This window comes from Panulirus ornatus, chromosome 25, assembly GCF_036320965.1.
Source record: "Panulirus ornatus isolate Po-2019 chromosome 25, ASM3632096v1, whole genome shotgun sequence".
In the NCBI taxonomy this organism is placed as follows: domain Eukaryota; kingdom Metazoa; phylum Arthropoda; class Malacostraca; order Decapoda; family Palinuridae; genus Panulirus; species Panulirus ornatus.
Genome location: NC_092248.1, coordinates 26,416,241 through 26,439,427, shown reverse-complemented (window position 1 = coordinate 26,439,427; position 23,187 = coordinate 26,416,241). Strand labels below are relative to the sequence as shown.

Sequence of the window (23,187 nt, the reverse complement as noted above, 5' to 3'; positions counted from 1 at the left end):
CCTGCAGAAGTTCCAGGAACATTACGAGCTTCGTTGGTTCCAGCAACTTTCATGACTGGATAACTTGAGGTCCAGATATTCACCAAGTCAGGCACTTGAACACCTGATGACGTTCATCGTATCATGGCGTTCGACCAAATCCTTTTACGATGATTCCTATTCTAGGATTCACAGATATTCCACTAAAAGTGCAAGTATTCACTAGAACGTAAGGCTTTCATGAAAACGCTAGAGAGTCCTATGAAATTCCTAGGTCAGATCAGCTCACTATATGGAGATATTCGAGATCTATGGACACTTCTGAACAATTGCAAATCTCTGGACTTGAAAGCACTCCAGGATTCAAAGACTTGAAGGTTTTAAAGAATTCTTGGACATGTATATATCATCTCAGAGTATACATATGTTTGATTTATTTCTCGTTTACTGATATTATGACCTGAACTGAATCTGAATCTGAAAATCTGGAGGTGAATGAAGGGAGATATATGAAAATTTTTGAGACTATTTATTGATACTTCCACTACAGTAACAAAGCGAGAGTAGCTACGATACTTTCAAGTGGTGGGCGTTGAGCTGCACGTGAAAAGACCAGCGCAACACCCGAGTGCTGTCGGAGATATATGTCGAGTGTTGAGCTGCACATGACCAGGAGAAGACAACACCTTAGAGTGTTGCATGAATCGCATGCAGGATGATGGTTTGCAACACTCGACATTTCTGCCAGAACAGAGTGTAACAACCCTCTTAACCAACCCAGGGCAATATTTCCAACACTGATAAGTACTATGTACATCACATGAAATATATATCTATATGCTTACTCTATTTACATAATAAACAGCACATTAATATACATAAATATACATTGTTTTCCATGATACCCTCGTCATGCGGATGAGCAACACTCATCCCATACACTCTGTGATAAGCTTATAAAACAATCAAAACATTATTTATGGCTGGCTGACGGCTAGGTCCGGTATCAAAAAGTGAGAAATATTATGGCCAAGTGTGACATCACACATGGTGTTAAAAGGGCATTGTGAACCGTTTGCTGAGGTGTGATGTTTATGGCGGACTGTGACTTTAGCAGGATGTTGTGACCGGAGATGACGTATATTTTATCATGTGAAGTTGTGTTATGATATATGAAGTGTAGGGAGGCTATGGTGCCAAGATAGATTATGACATCTGTAGTGAGATGTGATGGATGATGGGGAAAGACGTCTTGGAAGGCTGTGATGTCTTGAAAGGTTATGATATTTGTGATTAGACTTGATACTCTATGATGAGGTATGATTGACTTCAGTGTGATGTCTTGGTAGCGTCCAACATACGTAGTAAAACGTGACATTTGTGGTAATGTATGTTATTTTTCAACAAGATATGTTATATTGGTATGATGTAATGTCAAGGTATTGTAGAACATTTGTGGTAATGTATGTTATTTTTCAACAAGGTATGTTGTCTTGGTATGATGTAATGTCAAGGTATCGTATAACATCTGTGGTAAGGTGTGCTGTCTGTGGATTGGAGAGACATTGTATTTTTGGATATAGCGTCAAGGTATGAGATGCTGTCGAAATAGCGTGTGACGTCTCTAATTCGGTGTAACATCGTAACGTGACGTAATAAATCTAATTTGGATGTAACGCTTAGGTACTTGTGACATCTTTCTTAATGTAGGACACTGTGATGAAGTATGATGTTAAGATAGAATAGAGTGCATAGGTAATAAGTGACAATTTGACATCATATGATATGGTATTTCATGTAAGTAGAACGTGATATCATTTGCAGGATGTGATAGAGTGACAACATGCATTAGAGTGCAATATATCTGAGGAGGTTGTGATATCTGAGGAGGTTGTGATATCTGAGGAGGTTGTGATATCTGAGGAGGTTGTGATATTTAAGAAAGATATGACATCTGTGTGTGACTTCTGAGCAGCATGACTTAATGTTTACATAGGGTGTAGCATATATGGCACAGAAGGCCAAGTCTTATTATCGCGTAGCGTTAGATGTCGTCTGGGGTGCGACCTCCCCGAGCCTCTCCTCGCTCACCCGACCTCCGCTAGTTCATCATCTGTGCTCCGGCTGGAGTGTGAAGAGGAGACCAAGAGTCTGTAACAACACCAGCAGGAGTGACATGCAATGGCTGGCTCTGCTGCCACCGCCGGTCTGCATAGCTGCCGGCTGCTCTCCTGCAGGAAGTACAACACAACATGAGGAATATCCTCGACTCACTCCCTCCCTCCCTCAGCCTACTCTACAATACACGGCAGCATTCACTATTTTTGTAGCAGTACCACAATCTTGTGTCTGTAAGCTCACAATGTTCAAGAAATTCTCATGTTTAGTTTTGCATACACCAAACTGTTCACATGACTCCACTTACGGCTCTCAAGAACTTTAGGATAATATTAAAGATAATGTATTCATAACCAGTATCTGTTGTTGATGTTAACGCCAATAATTGGTCATTTCAATGCACATTAACAAACGTCAGAATAATGCTGAGTTTCATTACATAGATCTGTTCTATTCTTAATTCTACCTTATACCTTTTTCGATTCAGCTTCTGAAGGGAATCTTTGTACGACCATCTATCAATACATAAGTAGATTCAGAAGTGAAAGCACGGAAGATCGAGCCACTTACACGTGCCTTTCATATTCTCATTGCAAATAATACACCATCACTTAAGACCTAAAACAGAAATTCAGTAAGTAAAAAGATGATCTAATTTTCACAAAACAGATATACCCTTGGAATACCAGCTCATCGCAAGTTTTAATGATGAACATGAAGAACCAAAACTTTTTTCATCGATACATCTATACATCCTCTGAGTTGATACATCTATATATCCTCTGAGTTGATACATCTATACATCCTCTGAGTTGATACATCTATACATCCTCTGAGTTGATACATCTATACATCCTCTGAGTTGATACATCTATACATCCTCTGAGTTGATACATCTATACATCCTCTGAGTTGATACATCTATACGTCCTCTGAGTTGATACATCTATACATCCTCTGAGTTGATACATCTATACATCCTCTGAGTTGATACATCTATACATCCTCTGAGTTGATACATCTATACATCCTCTGAGTTGATACATCTATACATCCTCTGAGTTGATACATCTATACATCCTCTGAGTTGATACATCTATACATCCTCTGAGTTGATACATCTATACATCCTCTGAGTTGATACATCTATACATCCTCTGAGTTGATACATCTATACATCCTCTGAGTTGATACATCTATACATCCTCTGAGTTGATACATCTATACATCCTCTGAGTTGATACATCTATACATCCTCTGAGTTGATACATCTATACATCCTCTGAGTTGATACATCTATACATCCTCTGAGTTGATACATCTATACATCCTCTGAGTTGATACATCTATACATCCTCTGAGTTGATACATCTATACATCCTCTGAGTTGATACATCTATACATCCTCTGAGTTGATACATCTATACATCCTCTGAGTTGATACATCTATACATCCTCTGAGTTGATACATCTATACATCCTCTGAGTTGATACATCTATACATCCTCTGAGTTGATACATCTATACATCTTCTGAGTTGATACATCTATACATCCTCTGAGTTGATACATCTATACATCCTCTGAGTTGATACATCTATACATCCTCTGAGTTGATACATCTATACATCCTCTGAGTTGATACATCTATACATCCTCTGAGTTGATACATCTATACATCCTCTGAGTTGATACATCTATACATCCTCTGAGTTGATACATCTATACATCCTCTGAGTTGATACATCTATACATCCTCTGAGTTGATACATCTATACATCCTCTGAGTTGATACATCTATACATCCTCTGAGTTGATACATCTATACATCTTCTGAGTTGATACATCTATACATCCTCTGAGTTGATACATCTATACATCCTCTGAGTTGATACATCTATACATCCTCTGAGTTGATACATCTATACATCCTCTGAGTTGATACATCTATACATCCTCTGAGTTGATACATCTATACATCCTCTGAGTTGATACATCTATACATCCTCTGAGTTGATACATCTATACATCCTCTGAGTTGATACATCTATACATCCTCTGAGTTGATACATCTATACATCTTCTGAGTTGATTCTTTCTAATACACGATTATTGTCTTAAAGTTAAATGTGACTGCGTAACTTACATTGCTGGGAGTGATTGTACAGAACTCTATATTTTCATGAAAAGATTATCTTTCTTTGATAAAAGCAAGATGACACATTCATTACCTTCAGCAAACATTGGTTAATGTTATTTGTTTAGCCCTAGTTTGGTTCGACTTCCTTTGTTTTGAAAAATCATATTACTTCACTTGTTTATTGTACGTTTCCTCGTTAATGCTCCAGTAGGCTTTGAACCATCTTCACAAGACTGCAAGTCAGTGACAACATCAACTACAACTATGTTTTTCTTGCTGTAGTACACACTTGCCGTCCCTCGAAATACAGTAATATCTGGCTCTTCTCTGAAGTTTATGTTTCTGTTCTTTCTTAAGAAGCACATCAGTCTCCACAATATAAAACTTCCTTCAACAATCAGTTTCAACAGTTCAGCTAAAATGTCAACAAACACTCTCCTTGATTACATGCATCGTTCGCACTCACCTTTTTGTGGTGTCTCAGCTTCTCCTCCTCGTCAGATCCATCCATCTGCAACGCCTCATCTCCTACATGATGATGCTCCACACCCCCTGTGTCTTACAACGCCATGATGCTCCACACCCTCTCACACCCACAACAACATGATGCTCCACACCCTCTCATACCCACAACAACATGATGCTCCACACCCTCTCATACCCACAACAACATGATGCTCCACACCCTCTCACACCTACAACAACATGATGCTCCACACCCTCTTTGTCTTACAACGCCATGATGCTCCACACCCTCTCACACCCACAACATCATGATGCTCCACACCCTCTCACACCTACAACATCATGATGCTCCACACCCTCTCATACCCACAACAACATGATGCTCCACACCCTCTCATACCCACAACAACATGATGCTCCACACCCTCTCACACCTACAACAACATGATGCTCCACACCCCCTGTGTCTTACAACGCCATGATGCTCCACACCCTCTCACACCTACAACATCATGATGCTCCACACCCTCTCACACCTACAACATCATGATGCTCCACACCCTCTCACACCTACAACATCATGATGCTCCACACCCTCTCACACCTACAACATCATGATGCTCCACACCCTCTCACACCCACAACAACATGATGCTCCACACCCTCTCATACCCACAACAACATGATGCTCCACACCCTCTCACTCCTACAACATCATGATGCTCCACACCCTCTCACACCCACAACAACATGATGCTCCACACCCTCTCATACCCACAACAACATGATGCTCCACACCCTCTCACTCCTGTACAGTCGACTACACCACCACCTCCAAGCACTCTGGTTACACCCTGTTCACAATACTCAGTTTTTGTACTCTAGCTTTATTCCTTGTGTATTTCTTCTTGTGCTCCTCCACCTTGAATGATTACTGTGCCATGAACTCCTGCAGGAACGTAAGCTTACCACACATTATGATGTGGCATCAACAATAAAGATGAAACATTTTGATATGGTGTAAGTAGAAGGGTTTGTGGCAGCGGTGAATGCTAATATGTCACACGACATTTACACATTCACACATCTAAATGATCATTGTTAAAGCATACTTCAGTATCTTGTGTCATAGCACTATAAAGATCTTAGTACGAACATATTTGTGCTTTCTTTATTAAAGTTTAGGATCTAATTCTCCAAGGCACGCAAGCTTTGCGACTAAGTCCTGCCTAACACTGCAAGTTCCGCAGTCACGTTTGACCTTAAGACAATGATCGTGTATTAGGAAGAACATAGCAAGCATCATCTGCATAACTTTCAACTGTCTCAGTCGGTAAGTGGACTATGTTATGACTCCTCTTTACAACTACATGACTTGCATTCAGTAAGAGACCCATGTTCCACTCTCTCCAAGTTCTCTGCAAATTATGATTCGTATAACTATTAGGTTACTTATGTGTCATTAGATCACCTGGATCATAAACGCCACTCACTTCACAAAGCGCCCCTTACACCAGGGAAACATTCCTGTTCTAAATTGTCATAGTAAATACTCTAACACTTATATTGACTTCTGTTGTAACCGCTAAGTTAGCAGAGAGTGCACGGGTGAGTGAACGCCCTGATCAAGACCATCTCATTATAAAGTGACATAATACATACCTTCGACAACATTAATGATGACGGAGGCCGCGTGTGCAGACGTGGGTCAGCAGGTGTAGTTGCCTGAGTCCTTGGGTGTAGCCTCCTTGATGGTGAGGTGGGAGACAGTGCCCTCGTGGTTCTCCCGTGTACTGATCCTCACTGTACCCTCGTAGTCCAGGATGTCCCGGTTGTGGTACCAGTACACTAAACCTAACATGAAAGATATCTTGAGCCAATCGGCTCTCTCTCTCTCTCTCTCTCTCTCTCTCTCTCTCTCTCTCTCTCTCTCTCTCTCTCTCTCTCTCTCTCTCTCTCTCTCTCTCTCTCTCTCTCTCTCTCTCTCTTATTTTTTGTATGTATTCTTAAATTTTTATATCCAAATGCTTATGTATCCATTCAGGTGTTTACTAAGAATACGCAAATGTCGCAACAACGTAGGAAATGCAGTATGATAGCATAGCTTCTTATCAAAGCCCTTTACATTTCTTAAGGCAAAAAACTTCAGTTTGGTATTAGTAATATTCCTCACCTCTTGCAGAGACACTCATGCTGCTAGTTCATAATCTTTTCAAACAAGATTTGCTTCCTTGTTGGTTCTCATCCATAATGATAAGTCATGTGGTAACAGTAAGATATCACAACTAGTGAACTTATTTTCCTAAAGGAGGAGCTGCAGCCTTAGTCTTGTGAATCATATCACTGACACAGGACGCATTTCATATGAACAGTAAACATTATTTGTCATTTTTGTAGTTTTGAGTTTTACGATTGCATGAAAAACCTTCTGGTCCATCTACCTTCTATGGTAGACCTAATTTGTTTTTAAGACCCCGTATGTCTCGCCTTCTGAGGTCAACTCTTTTCAGGGACTTTTTTCTCTCCCGTACGGTTAATACACATTGATGCTTACACCCGCAGTTGTCTTTGTGAGTAACAATGCCATCTGTATCCCCCACGTTTATCATTTGCTCTTATTGAATCCGTGCCAAAGTCTCAGGTGCATCTCTGATGTGCTGGCAATATGTGTTCCTCCTTCCTTATTCTACAATTTTTGTTTCTTGCTTTCTTGTACTCTCTATAACCCATCTGACTTCTGCCTTACCTATAGATTTTAGACAGCATGTATATGCAGTACCTTTTATTTATTGATAATTGCTCTGCAAATTTTCTTCCTTACTTCTCTCTCCTTCCTATACTCCTAGAACATACTTATAATTTCCCTTACCTTAGATCTCACGAAATCTCGTGTAACATTACTCATGTCTTTAGTCTTTGGAATTCGGTATCCTAATCTGTGTTTTCAACCAATAGTTCAATGCTTTTTATCTTTTGTACTACACAGGGCTTGACTCTTGTCACTTATTCAAATAAGATTTTTCCACTGTAGCACAATAGGGACGCCTCAAATTAACATAGACAAACCAATAGACTGTGCTCATAGGTGGGAAATGAAATCGAATATCGATAAGTGCAAAGTTTTACATATGAGAAGTAAAAACGAAACGGCAAGCTACTGTATGAATTCTGTTGAACTACAAAATGAAAATGATGAAGAAAGACTTATGTGTAATAATCTCTGGTGAACTAAAACCAAGTGAGCAGTGCACAGAAGCAGTGAAAAGAACAAACAAAATTCTTGGTTACATAGGTAAAGCCTTCGCAGTCATCCTTACTCTCTACAGTTTATTTGTTCGTCCACATCTTGAATGTTGTGTTCAGTTTCGGTCACTCTACCTGAAAAAGAGAATTTGACAATGGATATAGTACAGTATAGGGCTGCCAGTATGATTCCCAGGCTGGTAAACAAATGGTACGAGATCAGATTAAACGACGTGGGTCTATCTAGCTTGAAAAGAGAGGGTTAAGAGGTAATCTAATTAACGTATTTGAAATGATCAAATGCTTTAATAACATTGATCTATCAAGTTACCCAAGACTCGATTCGTCTGATTTTACTCATAGTAATGGAGACATATTCGCGGGCAAACGATCTATCTCGAATGAGTCGAAGTACTTTTTCTTCAATAGTAGTTTTTAAGAACAGACTTGATAAACACTTCGCTTCAATTCAGCGAGTTTCATTGTTTGCGCCTCCATAGTCAAAATGACTATTTGTTGGTTTTTCTCTTTGAATTATTTGTATGTCTTCTAACTTTTATTACACATTTTTGTGTTTCTTATATCTTTCACTAACACAAACAGCTTTGAAAAGACACAACTGTCTGTAACTGTTTTAATTCCTTTGTATTCCTTGATATACTAGGGAGCCAAGCTTCGGTCTCTTTCCTTCTACCACGAAAGCAACTTCGAGGAGTGACCACGTCAGTCATGGAATTGCCACTTCTTTGGTACCTGGTCATCTTACCTAACAGTAGCCCTCACACATGCGATACATACTAGACAACTGTAGGGTTGTATATTTAAATCTAGGTACAAGCGTTATTTCAGTGGAAACTCCGGAAGAAACAAAAGTTGACAAATTGTTTCTAATGGTATTATTTTGATAACCAACGAAAGGGTTAGGATTAAATACTATTGCGTTCTTGTTATCACTGTCTGCTTTTTAAAGGACTGATGAGTTTACAGAGTTGATTGCTTTTAGGTGTTTCATTACGATTCATCGGAAAACCAGCTGAAACGATTAGTGGAAGAGAATGTAGTGGATAGAGGTTTGTGCCAACTGGGGCTACATGATGGGCTCTATTTACTACAGTACAAATGAAGCTACATTGTAATTCATTGTTATTTTTTCCAAACTCGTGAACATGGATTTTCCTATCAATTGATGCGCTAAGGAAGTTGCCTGACTTTCCTGTGGAAATTATAGAAATGGTAGTTTACCGTTTTGGTCAGATTTGTAAGCAATTTCACTGTTTAGATACTGATTGTTTAAATCATTTACAATAAAGAAATCATATGATTGGTGATATGAAAACTAGAAATGTATCAACATCATAATCTGACACTCGCAAGACAAGATCCTTAAGTAATCATCTTCATATAAACCGAAAACGCATTGGCTTTTGGTGGTGGCAAACAGTTGGCCACATACGTCTCCTGGGTAATGTCTGGTACACACAGTTACTGCAAGAAATATTATTGAGTCATGTCAGTGTTTGCCTCGTGAGAGTGACGTACCTTGCATGTTGAGCTGGTTAATGATGCACGTAAGGTTGATGTGTGACGTACCTTGCATGTTGAGCTGGTTAATGATGCACGTAAGGTTGATGTGTGACGTACCTTGCATGTTGAGCTGGTTAATGATGCACGTAAGGTTGATGTGTGACGTACCTTGCATGTTGAGCTGGTTAATGATGCACGTAAGGTTGATGTGTGACGTACCTTGCATGTTGAGCTGGTTGATGATGCACGTAAGGTTGATGTGTGACGTACCTTGCATGATGAGCTGGTTAATGATGCACGTAAGGTTGATGTGTGACGTACCTTGCATGTTGAGCTGGTTGATGATGCACGTAAGGTTGATGTGTGACGTACCTTGCATGATGAGCTGGTTAATGATGCACGTAAGGTTGATGTGTGACGTACCTTGCATGTTGAGCTGGTTGATGATGCACGTAAGGTTGATGTGTGACGTACCTTGCATGTTGAGCTGGTTGATGATGCACGTAAGGTTGATGTGTGACGTACCTTGCATGTTGAGCTGGTTAATGATGCACGTAAGGTTGATGTGTGACGTACCTTGCATGTTGAGCTGGTTAATGATGCACGTAAGGTTGATGTGTGACGTACCTTGCATGTTGAGCTGGTTGATGATGCACGTAAGGTTGATGTGTGACGTACCTTGCATGTTGAGCTGGTTAATGATGCACGTAAGGTTGATGTGTGACGTACCTTGCATGTTGAGCTGGTTAATGATGCACGTAAGGTTGATGTGTGACGTACCTTGCATGTTGAGCTGGTTAATGATGCACGTAAGGTTGATGTGTGACGTACCTTGCATGTTGAGCTGGTTAATGATGCACGTAAGGTTGATGTGTGACGTACCTTGCATGTTGAGCTGGTTAATGATGCACGTAAGGTTGATGTGTGACGTACCTTGCATGTTGAGCTGGTTAATGATGCACGTAAGGTTGATGTGTGACGTACCTTGCATGTTGAGCTGGTTAATGATGCACGTAAGGTTGATGTGTGACGTACCTTGCATGTTGAGCTGGTTGATGATGCACGTAAGGTTGATGTGTGACGTACCTTGCATGTTGAGCTGGTTGATGATGCACGTAAGGTTGATGGTGCTCCCAGCCTTGACGTACTCGGGCCCCACAATGGTTGCTCTGGATTCTGCAAGACATTCGTGAAGTCGTTATCTACTTCCCTTGCCTAGCGTGTTGGGTACCAGGGTAACATTTTCTCATAATTCAGGTGTTGAGTGTGGTGTAATGTGGTATGATGTCGTGTGTGATGCGGTGTGATGTGGTGTGATGTCGTGTGTGATGCGGCGTGATGCGGTGTTATGTTGTGTGATGTGGTGTGATGCGGTGTAATGTGGTATGATGTCGTGTGTGATGCGGTGTAATGTGGTATGATGTCGTGTGTGATGCGGTGTAATGTGGTATGATGTCGTGTGTGATGCGGTGTGATGTGGTGTGATGTCGTGAGTGATGCGGTGTAATGTGGTATGATGTCGTGTGTGATGCGGTGTGATGTGGTATGATGTCGTGAGTGATGCGGTGTAATGTGGTATGATGTCGTGTGTGATGCGGTGTGATGTGGTATGATGTCGTGTGTGATGCGGTGTGATGTGGTGTGATGTCGTGTGTGATGCGCATGGTGAATAAATCATGGTATTCATAGCATGTATTGTGTGTAGGGATGTTGTAGAGCGGATGTTATAGTGTGATATGGTGTGGTTTGTACGTGTTGTGTATGGTGTACATTGAGACATTGGCCAGTACTCAAGAACCAGACGACGGGTGGTTGACTGCAAAGGTGACGAAGCTTCGCATCGTCGTATTCTAGAAGGTGGTAGTAATGCAACGCAGGACGACGCTGATTGGCTGACTGGTATGACTATGCGATGAATGACTGGATCGTTGCAAAAGCGACCTTCGCCATGATGCAGTCTGGTGTGTAGTGTGCATAATGCGTTGTAATGTTACGGTATAAGGCCACGCCCGCCCATGGGCGCGCAAACGTCTGTCAAATATCAAAGAAGTCCACAGGGTCATCTGGTCTGGTGTCTGGTCAAGAAGGGTGGAAAATAACAATGGTTGTAGTGAATTAGCACTTTAGGCTCTGATGGAGGAAGAAAAACTTTCAAAACTGGCCAATAGGAAACACTGTTTCAAAACTGACCAATAGGAAAAACTGTTTCAAAACTGACCAATAGGAAAAAGCAGAAATAAGTGACTGAGATTTCATTATAGGAAAAATAGCGATGGAAAAAAGGATCAAATAAACAGAAAATAAAGAATTGGAATCATGAAATAGAGTTCAGCTGCACTCTGCACATAGTGGGAAATTTCGTGCTAATTTGCAAGGTTTCTATCATTAGCCCCGCGGTTACAGACTGAATTATCTTGGAAAAATATTCACACAGTTTATAACTGGATCCTAAAGGAAATTTTATCAAAAGAATGTGTAAATATTTCACTATAAATGCATTTTGAATGAAACCGATATTTTTTTTTTTTTTTGGGGGGGGGGGGGGGGGGCTGAAACACCCGCACAGAAACACACACACACACACACACACACACTGAACATGTCACAAACACAATTAGAAAGAAAAACATACACAAAATGCTAGCACGGTTAAACACAAAAGATAAGCATTCGGATATACACCTACCCGTAAACATGACTACAGATAATGAGATCTTTAGTCACACAAAGGCATATTGATGCATACACACAGTCTGCCACAGGTATATAGAAAGGCACCAAACATCTATTTGCATAGTATTCTTTCACACACTCCACATGATCACACCATACACTCATATACCCTTTAACTCTCACCATTTTAAAACTTTACCTTTCTCTTTCCCACCCTTTCCCTACTTCATTACCCATCCAATAAGAAATTAAGAAAAATGTTACAGTGGAGGATGGTTGGAGAACTGGAGTGTTTCTTGTTGGTTAAGGGAAGGAAAAATAGCTAAGATTAGCCAAACTAAGCATCGTTCATCGTGTACATTCCAGCCCCAACCTAGACTTACCAACAACACTGAGGACGTAGGATATGAACATTTTGGGTTCAGTGTTGACTTGACACTCGTAGACGCCTGCGTCCCTCAGCTGCGCGTACTTGATCTGCAGTGTCCAGTTCTCCGACTTGTCTGGGTGAATTACCTGTGACAGTGAACACATAATCATGCATGCGTTTCTTCATGTAACATTCATGTGATAGAGTATGGTAAAGATATGGATCTATAGCGATTTCTTAACAAAGTACATCAAAGACATGTTGATAAAGTTATTAGGTAAAGACTGAATAAAAATAATCTTTATGCATCAGTCAAGAAATACATCATGAATGACATAACAATAAATCCAGCAATACATTTGATAAAGAAGAATCGATCAATCTTTTCTATATTAGTTCAAAAACAAGCAATGTATACAAACATTGAGATACTCTTTAGCGAAATTAGATCAGCGAGGGAATCATAATCTTTTTCATTTTTTTTTTTTTTTTCATACTATTCGCCATTTCCCGCGATAGCGAGGTAGCGTTAAGAACAGAGGACTGGGCCTTTGAGGGAATATTCTCACCTGGCCCCCTTCTCTGTTCCTTCTTTTGGAAAAAAAAAAAAAAAAAAAAAAAAAAAAAAAAAAATCTATGATTCTTTAAAAGTTTCTTCTTATTGTAACATTGTAATTCCAAGAGTTAATGTTAAGAGAGCATCTGAGTTCGGCCAGAAATCCACAAAGAGAATATTTGTGTCCAGGGTATGGCTGCAGGACGTTTGTTGAGCAAGGTGAGGATATCGAGGCCAGAGGGAAGTGGTGGTGTCAGCTGGGGTCAGGATGATGGAAGTGACGGTGTCAAGATGACCTAAAGATGGTGGTCGTGGTGTTGGTGGCTTACAACAAGCTTGAAGATGAAGAGAACTGTGATGTCTGGCTGGCCTTAGAACGTTGAAGACTGGTGTCTGACTGGTCTTAGGATGGTGAAGACTGTATTGTCCAGCTGGCTTTAGGATGATGAAGACTGTAATATCTACGTGGCCATAGGATGGTGGTGCCTTGCTAGTTTGTGGATATGGAGATGGGGGGGGTATATGGAGATGGTGGTGACCAGGTGGCTTCAGTAGGTGGAAATCGTGAAGCCCAGCTGGCTTCAAGATGTAGAGATGAAAGTACCCAAATATCGAAAGGATCATGCAAGTGCAATGTCATCTAGACTCATGATGGCGTAGGCGGCGTTGCTCATCTGGTCTCTAAACGATGGTGGCGAGGCCTACTCACCTCAGCCTGGTGAGGATGGCCAGCTGACCTCAGGAGGTACAGAGGTGGTGGCACTCATACAGATTCACAATGGTGGAGATGGCCAGCTGACCTCAGGAGGTACAGAAATGGTGGTACTCATATCGACTCAGGATGGTGGAGATGGCAGTATCCAATCAGGTACTGAGTTGCAGTAATGATGGTACACTACAGGATAGTAAAACTGAATATGTCCAACTGGTAGAATTAGTCTCCTATTGACCATTGAATTGTGGAGGTGCTGTACCAAGCTGGCTCCTGGATGGTGGAGGTGCTGTACCAAGCTGGCTCCTGGATGGTGGAGGTGTTGTACCAAGCTGGCTCCTGGGTGGTGGAGGTGCTGTACCAAGCTGGCTCCTGGATGGTGGAGGTGCTGTACCAAGCTGGCTCCTGGATGGTGGAGGTGCTGTACCAAGCTGGATCCTGGATGGTGGAGGTGCTGTACCAAGCTGGATCCTGGATGGTGGAGGTGTTGTACCAAGCTGGCTCCTGGATGGTGGAGGTGCTGTACCAAGCTGGATCCTGGATGGTGGAGGTGCTGTACCAAGCTGGCTCCTGGATGGTGGAGGTGCTGTACCAAGCTGGATCGTGGATGGTGGAGGTGCTGTACCAAGCTGGCTCCTGGATGGTGGAGGTGCTGTACCAAGCTGGCTCCTGGATGGTGGAGGTGCTGTACCAGCTGGCTCCTGGATGGTGGAGGTGTTGTACCAAGCTGGCTCCTGGGTGGTGGAGGTGCTGTACCAAGCTGGCTCCTGGATGGTGGAGGTGCTGTACCAAGCTGGATCCTGGATGGTGGAGGTGTTGTACCAAGCTGGCTCCTGGATGGTGGAGGTGCTGTACCAAGCTGGTTCCTGGATGGTGGAGGTGCAGTACCAAGCTGGCTCCTGGATGGTGGAGGTGCAGTACCAAGCTGGCTCCTGGATGGTGGAGGTGCAGTACCAAGCTGGCTCCTGGATGGTGGAGGTGTTGTACCAAGCTGGCTCCTGGATGGTGGAGGTGCAGTACCAAGCTGGCTCCTGGGTGGTAGAGGTGATGTACCAAGCTGGCTCCTGGATGGTGGAGGTGTTGTACCAAGCTGGCTCCTGGATGGTGGAGGTGCAGTACCAAGCTGGCTCCTGGATGGTGGAGGTGCTGTACCAAGCTGGCTCCTGGATGGTGGAGGTGCTGTACCAAGCTGGCTCCTGGATGGTGGAGGTGTTGTACCAAGCTGGATCCTGGATGGTGGAGGTGTTGTACCAAGCTGGCTCCTGGATGGTGGAGGTGTTGTACCAAGCTGGCTCCTGGATGGTGGAGGTTATGTTGTACCAAGCTGGCTCTGGATGGTGGAGGTGCTTGTACCAAGCTGGCTCCTGGATGGTGGAGTGCTGTACAAGCTGGCTCCTGGATGGTGGAGGTGCTGTACCAAGCTGGATCCTGGATGGAGGAGGTGTTGTACCAAGCTGGCTCCTGGATGGTCGAGGTGCTGTACAAGCTGGATCCCTGGATGGTGGAGGTGCTGTACACAATCTGGCTCCTGGATGGTGGAGGTGCTGTACCAAGCTGGCTCCTGGAGTGGTAGAGGTGTGCTGTACCAAGCTGGCTCCTGGATGGTGGAGGTGCTGTACCAAGCTGGCTCCTGGATGGTGAGGGTGCTGTACCCAAGCTGGATCCTGGATGGTGGAGGTGTTGTACCAAGCTGGATCCTGGATGGTGGAGGTGTTGTACCAAGCTGGCTCCTGGATGGTTGAGGTGCTTGTACCAAGCTGGCTCCTGGATGGTGGAGGTGCTCTGTACCAGGCTGGTCCTGGATGGTGGAGGTGCTGTACCAAGTGGCTCTGGATGGTGGAAGGTGTTGTACCAAGCTGGATCCTGGATGGTGGAGGTGCTGTACCAAGCTGGCTCCTGGATGGTGGAGGTGTTTGTACCAAGTGGATCCTGGATGGTGGAGGTGCTGTACCAAGCTGGTCCTGGATGTGGAGGTGCTGTACCCAAGCTGGCTCCTGGATGGTGGAGGTGCTGTACCAAGCTGGATCCTGGATGGTGGAGGTGCTGTACCAAGCTGGCTCCTGGATGGTGGAGGTGCTGTACCAAGCTGGCTCCTGGATGGTGGAGGTGTTGTACCAAGCTGGATCCTGGATGGTGGAGGTGCTGTACCAAGCTGGCTCCTGGATGGTGGAGGTGTTGTACCAAGCTGGCTCCTGGATGGTGGAGGTGCTGTACCAAGCTGGCTCCTGGATGGTGGAGGTGTTGTACCAAGCTGGATCCTGGATGGTGGAGGTGCTGTACCAAGCTGGATCCTGGATGGTGGAGGTGTTGTACCAAGCTGGCTCCTGGATGGTGGAGGTGCTGTACCAAGCTGGCTCCTGGATGGTGGAGGTGCTGTACCAAGCTGGATCCTGGATGGTGGAGGTGTTGTACCAAGCTGGCTCCTGGATGGTGGAGGTGTTGTACCAAGCTGGCTCCTGGATGGTGGAGGTGCTGTACCAAGCTGGCTCCTGGATGGTGGAGGTGTTGTACCAAGCTGGCTCCTGGATGGTGGAGGTGTTGTACCAAGCTGGCTCCTGGATGGTGGAGGTGTTGTACCAAGCTGGCTCCTGGATGGTGGAGGTGTTGTACCAAGCTGGCTCCTGGATGGTGGACGTGGTAATGTACAAGGTAGTTAAGGATGGAGATGGTTGTGCCTAGTTAGCCTGAGGATGTTGGTGGTGAGTCCAGGTGGTATAGATGATGGTGCCCAGCTGGCTTCGTGCTGGTTATGGTGGTAGAATTGCCACTGGATCATGAAGAGACTGGTGACTTGTTCTCGAGGCAATGAAGAATCACCAGCGTAAGGCAGTACTTTTTAGGAACATCTTTGTATGAGAGCAGGACCTGAAGCATTGTACTTACCCCAAAACTATAAAATGATAATAAAAAGAAAATACAGAAGAGACAGCTGTTTCTACAGAATAGAAAAAAAAAAAAAAATCAGAGAAGTCACCCAGAGCCTACGCAAACAGCTTATGGTCTTGTGTCCCACGTTATGAACTCGGACCACGTACCTGAAATCTCTGGTCCGACGCGAAGACCACCACGCCTGAGCTCATCACGTGGAGGTCCCGCTTCCTGATCCAGGACACTTGCTGCAGACCAGACAGGGAGGAGATGAACACACACATGATGAACATACCGCAGAACACCGGGGGCTTAATAAACTAACCATTTTGACAATTTACATGTGATGGAGCCTACTGAACTCACAATAGGTCTTGCTGGAAAATTCTGTTTATGTGTTTAGATAAGTCCATACATATATGGCAATGAAGGGGACAAAGGTGACAGACTTTTGATAAGAGAACTATTACCTTTCATTTCTTTATTGAGATGAGAATTAACTTCTTCTAAGGGATTTTTACTGAGTTTAGAATATGTTGTGTCGTAATTTAGAAGATCATTCATTTTAGATAGATAGTTACTTTTGTCTAAAATCACGTGTTAACCTTTTCTGCTTTAGTAATATGTATATCCTTGTCTTTTTTTTAAGGTGTAAATACCTCCTATAAATCTTTTAGGGCAATTAGATGCCACTGGTTTGGACAAACTGGCATACACTAAACCGTTACAGATAGTAATTTCATCTATACTTAAATTACTGTATATCGCTAAATTACAAAAAGACTTTATGACATCCATCCGCTGCCAAATCTACTCCCACATATCTAAAACACTTCACTTCCTCCAGTTTTTCTCCATTCAGACTTACCTCCCAATTGACTTGTCCCTCAACCCAACTGTACCTAATAGCCTTGCTCTTATTCACATTTACTCTCAGCTTTCTTCTTTCACACACTTCAAATTCAGTCACCAGCTTTTTCAGTTTCTCACCCGAATCAGCCACCAGCGATGTATCATCAGCCAACAACAACTGACTCACTTACCAAGCTCTCTCATCCACAACAGACTGCATATTTGCCCCTCTTTCCAAAACTCTTGCATTCACCTCCCTAACAACCCCATCCATAAACAAATTAAACAACCATGGAGACATCACACACCCCTGCCGGAAACCTACATCCACTGAGAACCAATCACTTTCCTCTCTTCCTACACGTACACATGCCTTACATCCTCGATAAAAATTTTTCACTGCTTCTAACAACTTGCCTCCCACACCATATATTCTTAATACCTTCCACAGAGGATCTCTATCAACTCTATCATATGCCTTCTCCAGATCCATAAATGCTACATACAAATCCATTTGCTAGAGACTGAGTGTGAACGAATGTGGCCTTTGTTGTCTTTTCCTAGCTCTACCTCGCGCACATGCGGGGGGAGGGGGCTGTCATTTCATGTGTGGCGGGGTGGCGACGGGGAATTAATAAGGGCAGACAGTATGAATTATGTACATGTGTATTTATGTATATGTCTAAGCGTGTATATATGCGTATGCGTTGAGATGTATAGGTATGTATATGTGCGTGTGTGGACGTGTATGTATATACATGTGTATGTGGGTGGGTTGGGCCATTCTTTCGTTTGTTTCCTTGCGCTACCTCGCTAACGCGAGAGACAGCGACAAAGCATGATAATGATAAATAATACATACTGTTGTGGATGAGAGAGCTTGGGAAGTGAGTCAGCTGTTGTTCGCTGATGATACAGCGCTTGTGGCTGATTCGTGTGAGAGGCTGCAGAGGCTGGTGACTGAGTTTGGTAAAGTGTGTGAAGGAAGAAAGTTGGGAGTGAGTGTGAATAAGAGCAAGGTTATTAGGTACAGTAGGGTTGAGGGTCAAGTCAATTGGGAGGTAGTTTGAATGGAGAAAAACTGGAGGAAGTAGTGTTTTAGATATCTGGGAGTGGATCTGGCAGCGGATGGAACCATGGAAGCGGAAGTGGATCATAGGGTGGGGGAGGGGGCGAAAATCCTGGGAGCCTTGAAGAATGTGTGGAAGTCGAGAACATTATCTCGGAAAGTAAAAATGGGTATGTTTGAAGAATAGTGGTTCCAACAATGTTATATGGTTGCGAGGCGTGGGCTATGGATAGAGTTGTGCGCAGGAGGGTGGATGTGCTGGAAATGAGATGTTTGAGGACAATGTGTGGTGTGAGGTGGTTTGATCGAGTAAGTAACGTAAGGGTAAGAGAGATGTGTGGAAATAAAAAGAGCGTGGTTGAGAGAGCAGAAGAGGGTGTTTTGAAATGGTTTGGGCACATGGAGAGAATGAGTGAGGAAAGATTGACCAAGAGGATATGTGTGTCGGAGGTGGAGGGAACGAGAAGTGGGAGACCAAATTGGAGGTGGAAAGATGGAGTGAAAAAGATTTTTAGTGATCGGGGCCTGAACATGCAGGAGGGTGAAAGGAGGGCAAGGAATAGAGTGAATTGGATCGATGTGGTATACCGGGGTTGACATGCTGTCAGTGGATTGAATCAGGGCATGTGAAGCGTCTGGGGTAAAACATGGAAAGCTGTGGAGGTATGTATATTTGCGTGTGTGGATGTGTATGTATATACATGTGTATGGGGGTGGGTTGGGCCATTTCTTTCGTCTGTTTCCTTGCGCTACCTCGCAAACGCGGGAGACAGCGACAAAGCAAAAAAAAAAAAAAATATATATATATACATATATATATATATATATATATATATATATATATATATATATATATATATATATATATATATATATATATATATATATTTTTTTTTTTTTTTTTATACTTTGTCGCTGTCTCCCGCGTTTGCGAGGTAGCGCAAGGAAACAGACGAAAGAAATGGCCCAACCCCCCCCCATACACATGTACATACACACGTCCACACACGCAAATATACACACCTACACAGCTTTCCATGGTTCACCCCAGACGCTTCACATGCCTTGATTCAATCCACTGACAGCACGTCAACCCCTGTATACCACATCGCTCCAATTCACTCTATTCCTTGCCCTCCTTTCACCCTCCTGCATGTTCAGGCCCCGATCACACAAAATCCTTTTCACTCCATCTTTCCACCTCCAATTTGGTCTCCCTCTTCTCCTCGTTCCCTCCACCTCCGACACATATATCCTCTTGGTCAATCTTTCCTCACTCATTCTCTCCATGTGCCCAAACCATTTCAAAACACCCTCTTCTGCTCTCTCAACCACGCTCTTTTTATTTCCACACATCTCTCTTACCCTTACGTTACTTACTCGATCAAACCACCTCACACCACACATTGTCCTCAAACATCTCATTTCCAGCACATCCATCCTCCTGCGCACAACTCTATCCATAGCCCACGCCTCGCAACCATACAACATTGTTGGAACTACTATTCCTTCAAACATACCCATTTTTGCTTTCCGGGATAATGTTCTCGACTTCCACACATTTTTCAAGGCTCCCAAAATTTTCGCCCCCTCCCCCACCCTATGATCCACTTCCGCTTCCATGGTTCCATCCGCTGACAGATCCACTCCCAGATATCTAAAACACTTCACTTCCTCCAGTTTTTCACCATTCAAACTCACCTCCCAATTGACTTGACCCTCAACCCTACTGTACCTAATAACCTTGCTCTTATTGACATTTACTCTTAACTTTCTTCTTCCACACACTTTACCAAACTCCGTCACCAGCTTCTGCAGTTTCTCACATGAATCCGCCACCAGCGCTGTATCATCAGCGAACAACAACTGACTCACTTCCCAAGCTCTCTCGTCCCCAACAGACTTCATACTTGCCCCTCTTTCCAAAACTCTTGCATTTACCTCCCTAACAACCCCATCCATAAACAAATTAAACAACCATGGAGACATCACACACCCCTGCCGCAAACCTACATTCACTGAGAACCAATCACTTTCCTCTCTTCCTACACGTACACATGCCTTACATCCTCGATAAAAACTTTTCACTGCTTCTAACAACTTGCCTCCCACACCATATATTCTTAATACCTTCCACAGAGCATCTCTATCAACTCTATCATATGCCTTCTCCAGATCCATAAATGCTACATACAAATCCATTTGCTTTTCTAAGTATTTCTCACATACATTCTTCAAAGCAAACACCTGATCCACACATCCTCTACCACTTCTGAAACCACACTGCTCTTCCCCAATCTGATGCTCTGTACATGCCTTCACCCTCTCAATCAATACCCTCCCATATAATTTACCAGGAATACTCAACAAACTTATACCTCTGTAATTTGAGCACTCACTCTTATCCCCTTTGCCTTTGTACAATGGCACTATGCAAGCATTCCGCCAATCCTCAGGCACCTCACCATGAGTCATACATACATTAAATAACCTTACCAACCAGTCAACAATACAGTCACCCCCCTTTTTTTATAAATTCCACTGCAATACCATCCAAACCTGCTGCCTTGCCGGCTTTCATCTTCCGCAAAGCTTTTACTACCTCTTCTCTGTTTACCAAATCATTTTCCCTAACCCTCTCACTTTGCACACCACCTCGACCCAAACACCCTATATCTGCCACTCTGTCATCAGACACATTCAACAAACCTTCAAAATACTCATTCCATCTCCTTTTCACATCACCACTACTTGTTATCACCTCCCCATTTACGCCCTTCACTGAAGTTCCCATTTGCTCCCTTGTCTTACGCACCCTATTTACCTCCTTCCAGAACATCTTTTTATTCTCCCTAAAATTTACTGATAGTCTCTCACCCCAACTCTCATTTGCCCTTTTTTTCACCTCTTGCACCTTTCTCTTGACCTCCTGTCTCTTTCTTTTATACTTCTCCCACTCAATTGCATTTTTTCCCTGCAAAAATCGTCCAAATGCCTCTCTCTTCTCTTTCACTAATACTCTTACTTCTTCATCCCACCACTCACTACCCTTTCTAAACAGCCCACCTCCCACTCTTCTCATGCCACAAGCATCTTTTGCGCAATCCATCACTGATTCCCTAAATACATCCCATTCCTCCCCCACTCCCCTTACTTCCATTGTTCTCACCTTTTTCCATTCTGTACACAGTCTCTCCTGATACTTCTTCACACAGGTCTCCTTCCCAAGCTCACTTACTCTCACCACCTTCTTCACCCCAACATTCACTCTTCTTTTCTGAAAACCCATACTAATCTTCACCTTAGCCTCCACAAGATAATGATCAGACATCCCTCCAGTTGCACCTCTCAGCATATTGACATCCAAAAGTCTCTCTTTCGCACGCCTGTCCATTAACACGTAATCCAATAACGCTCTCTGGCCATCTCTCCTACTTACATAAGTATACTTATGTATATCTCGCTTTTTAAACCAGGTATTCCCAATCATCAGTCCTTTTTCAGCACATAAATCTACAAGCTCTTCACCATTTCCATTTACAACACTGAACACCCCATGCATACCAATTATTCCCTCAACTGCCACATTACTCACCTTTGCATTCAAATCACCCATCACTATAACCCGGTCTCGTGCATCAAAACCGCTAACACACTCATTTAGCTGCTCCCAAAACACTTGCCTCTCATGATCTTTCTTCTCATGTCCAGGTGCATATGCACCAATAATCACCCACCTCTCTCCATCAACTTTCAATTTTACCCATATTAATCGAGAATTTACTTTCTTACATTCTGTCACATACTCCCACAACTCCTGTTTCAGGAGTATTGCTACTCCTTCCCTTGCTCTTGTCCTCTCACTAACCCCTGACTTCACTCCCCAGACATTTCCAAACCACTCTTCCCCTTTACCCTTGAGCTTCGTTTCACTCAGAGCCAAAACATCCAGGTTCCTTTCCTCAAACATACTACCTATCTCTCCTTTTTTCACATCTTGGTTACATCCACACACATTTAGGCACCCCACTCTGAGCCTTATATATATATAAATATATAAATATCATATGAAATTCAAAATCAAAATATTTCCCGCACAATACATCTGAGCAATAATGTCCTTTTAGGTAGCATTTATGAGAAACCCTTTTACAGGAAGATATTTGTTTAATAACTTTTTCAATTAGGAGGAAATCCGATATCCATTTCTCATAGAGAAACTTTAATTGACTGCGAGAAATAAGAAATATATTACCATTACGTTTTCTGCTGGCAAGCCATAGAAGAACATATTACAGAACCAGGATGAAGCGCAAACATTGAATGGAACTGATGGCCTTATGCTGGAAGAGAGGCTGCGGGTGTTGACGGCGTAGCTAACAAAAATGTATATGCTGAGAATTGGTGGCCGGAATTATGGCACTGATGTTGTTTTGAAAGAAATATTGCCACGGGCGGGGGAGAGAGAGAGAGAGAGAGAGAGAGAGAGAGAGAGAGAGAGAGAGAGAGAGAGAGAGAGAGAGAGAGAGAGAGAGAGAGAGAGAGAGAGAGAGTAAAACATGGGTCTACACTGCATGCTGAGGGCATAATCAGTAAAGAGTGGAAGGTGCGAAGATGTT

General features: G+C 43.1%; 1 protein-coding gene across 1 annotated transcript in view; it reads right to left on the bottom strand.

Annotated features, from left to right (window-relative positions):
• Positions 1 to 487: 487 nt before the first annotated feature.
• LOC139757324 (zwei Ig domain protein zig-8-like) overlaps positions 488 to 23,187 on the bottom strand; it is a 100,385-nt gene continuing 77,685 nt past the window's right edge. The window contains exons 4-8 of the mRNA XM_071677748.1: positions 16,815 to 16,895; positions 12,525 to 12,657; positions 10,555 to 10,644; positions 6,364 to 6,555; positions 488 to 2,210 (exon numbers count right to left, since the gene is read on the bottom strand). Of these exons, the coding sequence (XP_071533849.1) occupies positions 6,410 to 6,555; positions 10,555 to 10,644; positions 12,525 to 12,657; positions 16,815 to 16,895 (450 nt within the window). The 3' untranslated portion in view covers positions 488 to 2,210; positions 6,364 to 6,409. The remainder of the gene's footprint in view (positions 2,211 to 6,363; positions 6,556 to 10,554; positions 10,645 to 12,524; positions 12,658 to 16,814; positions 16,896 to 23,187) is intronic.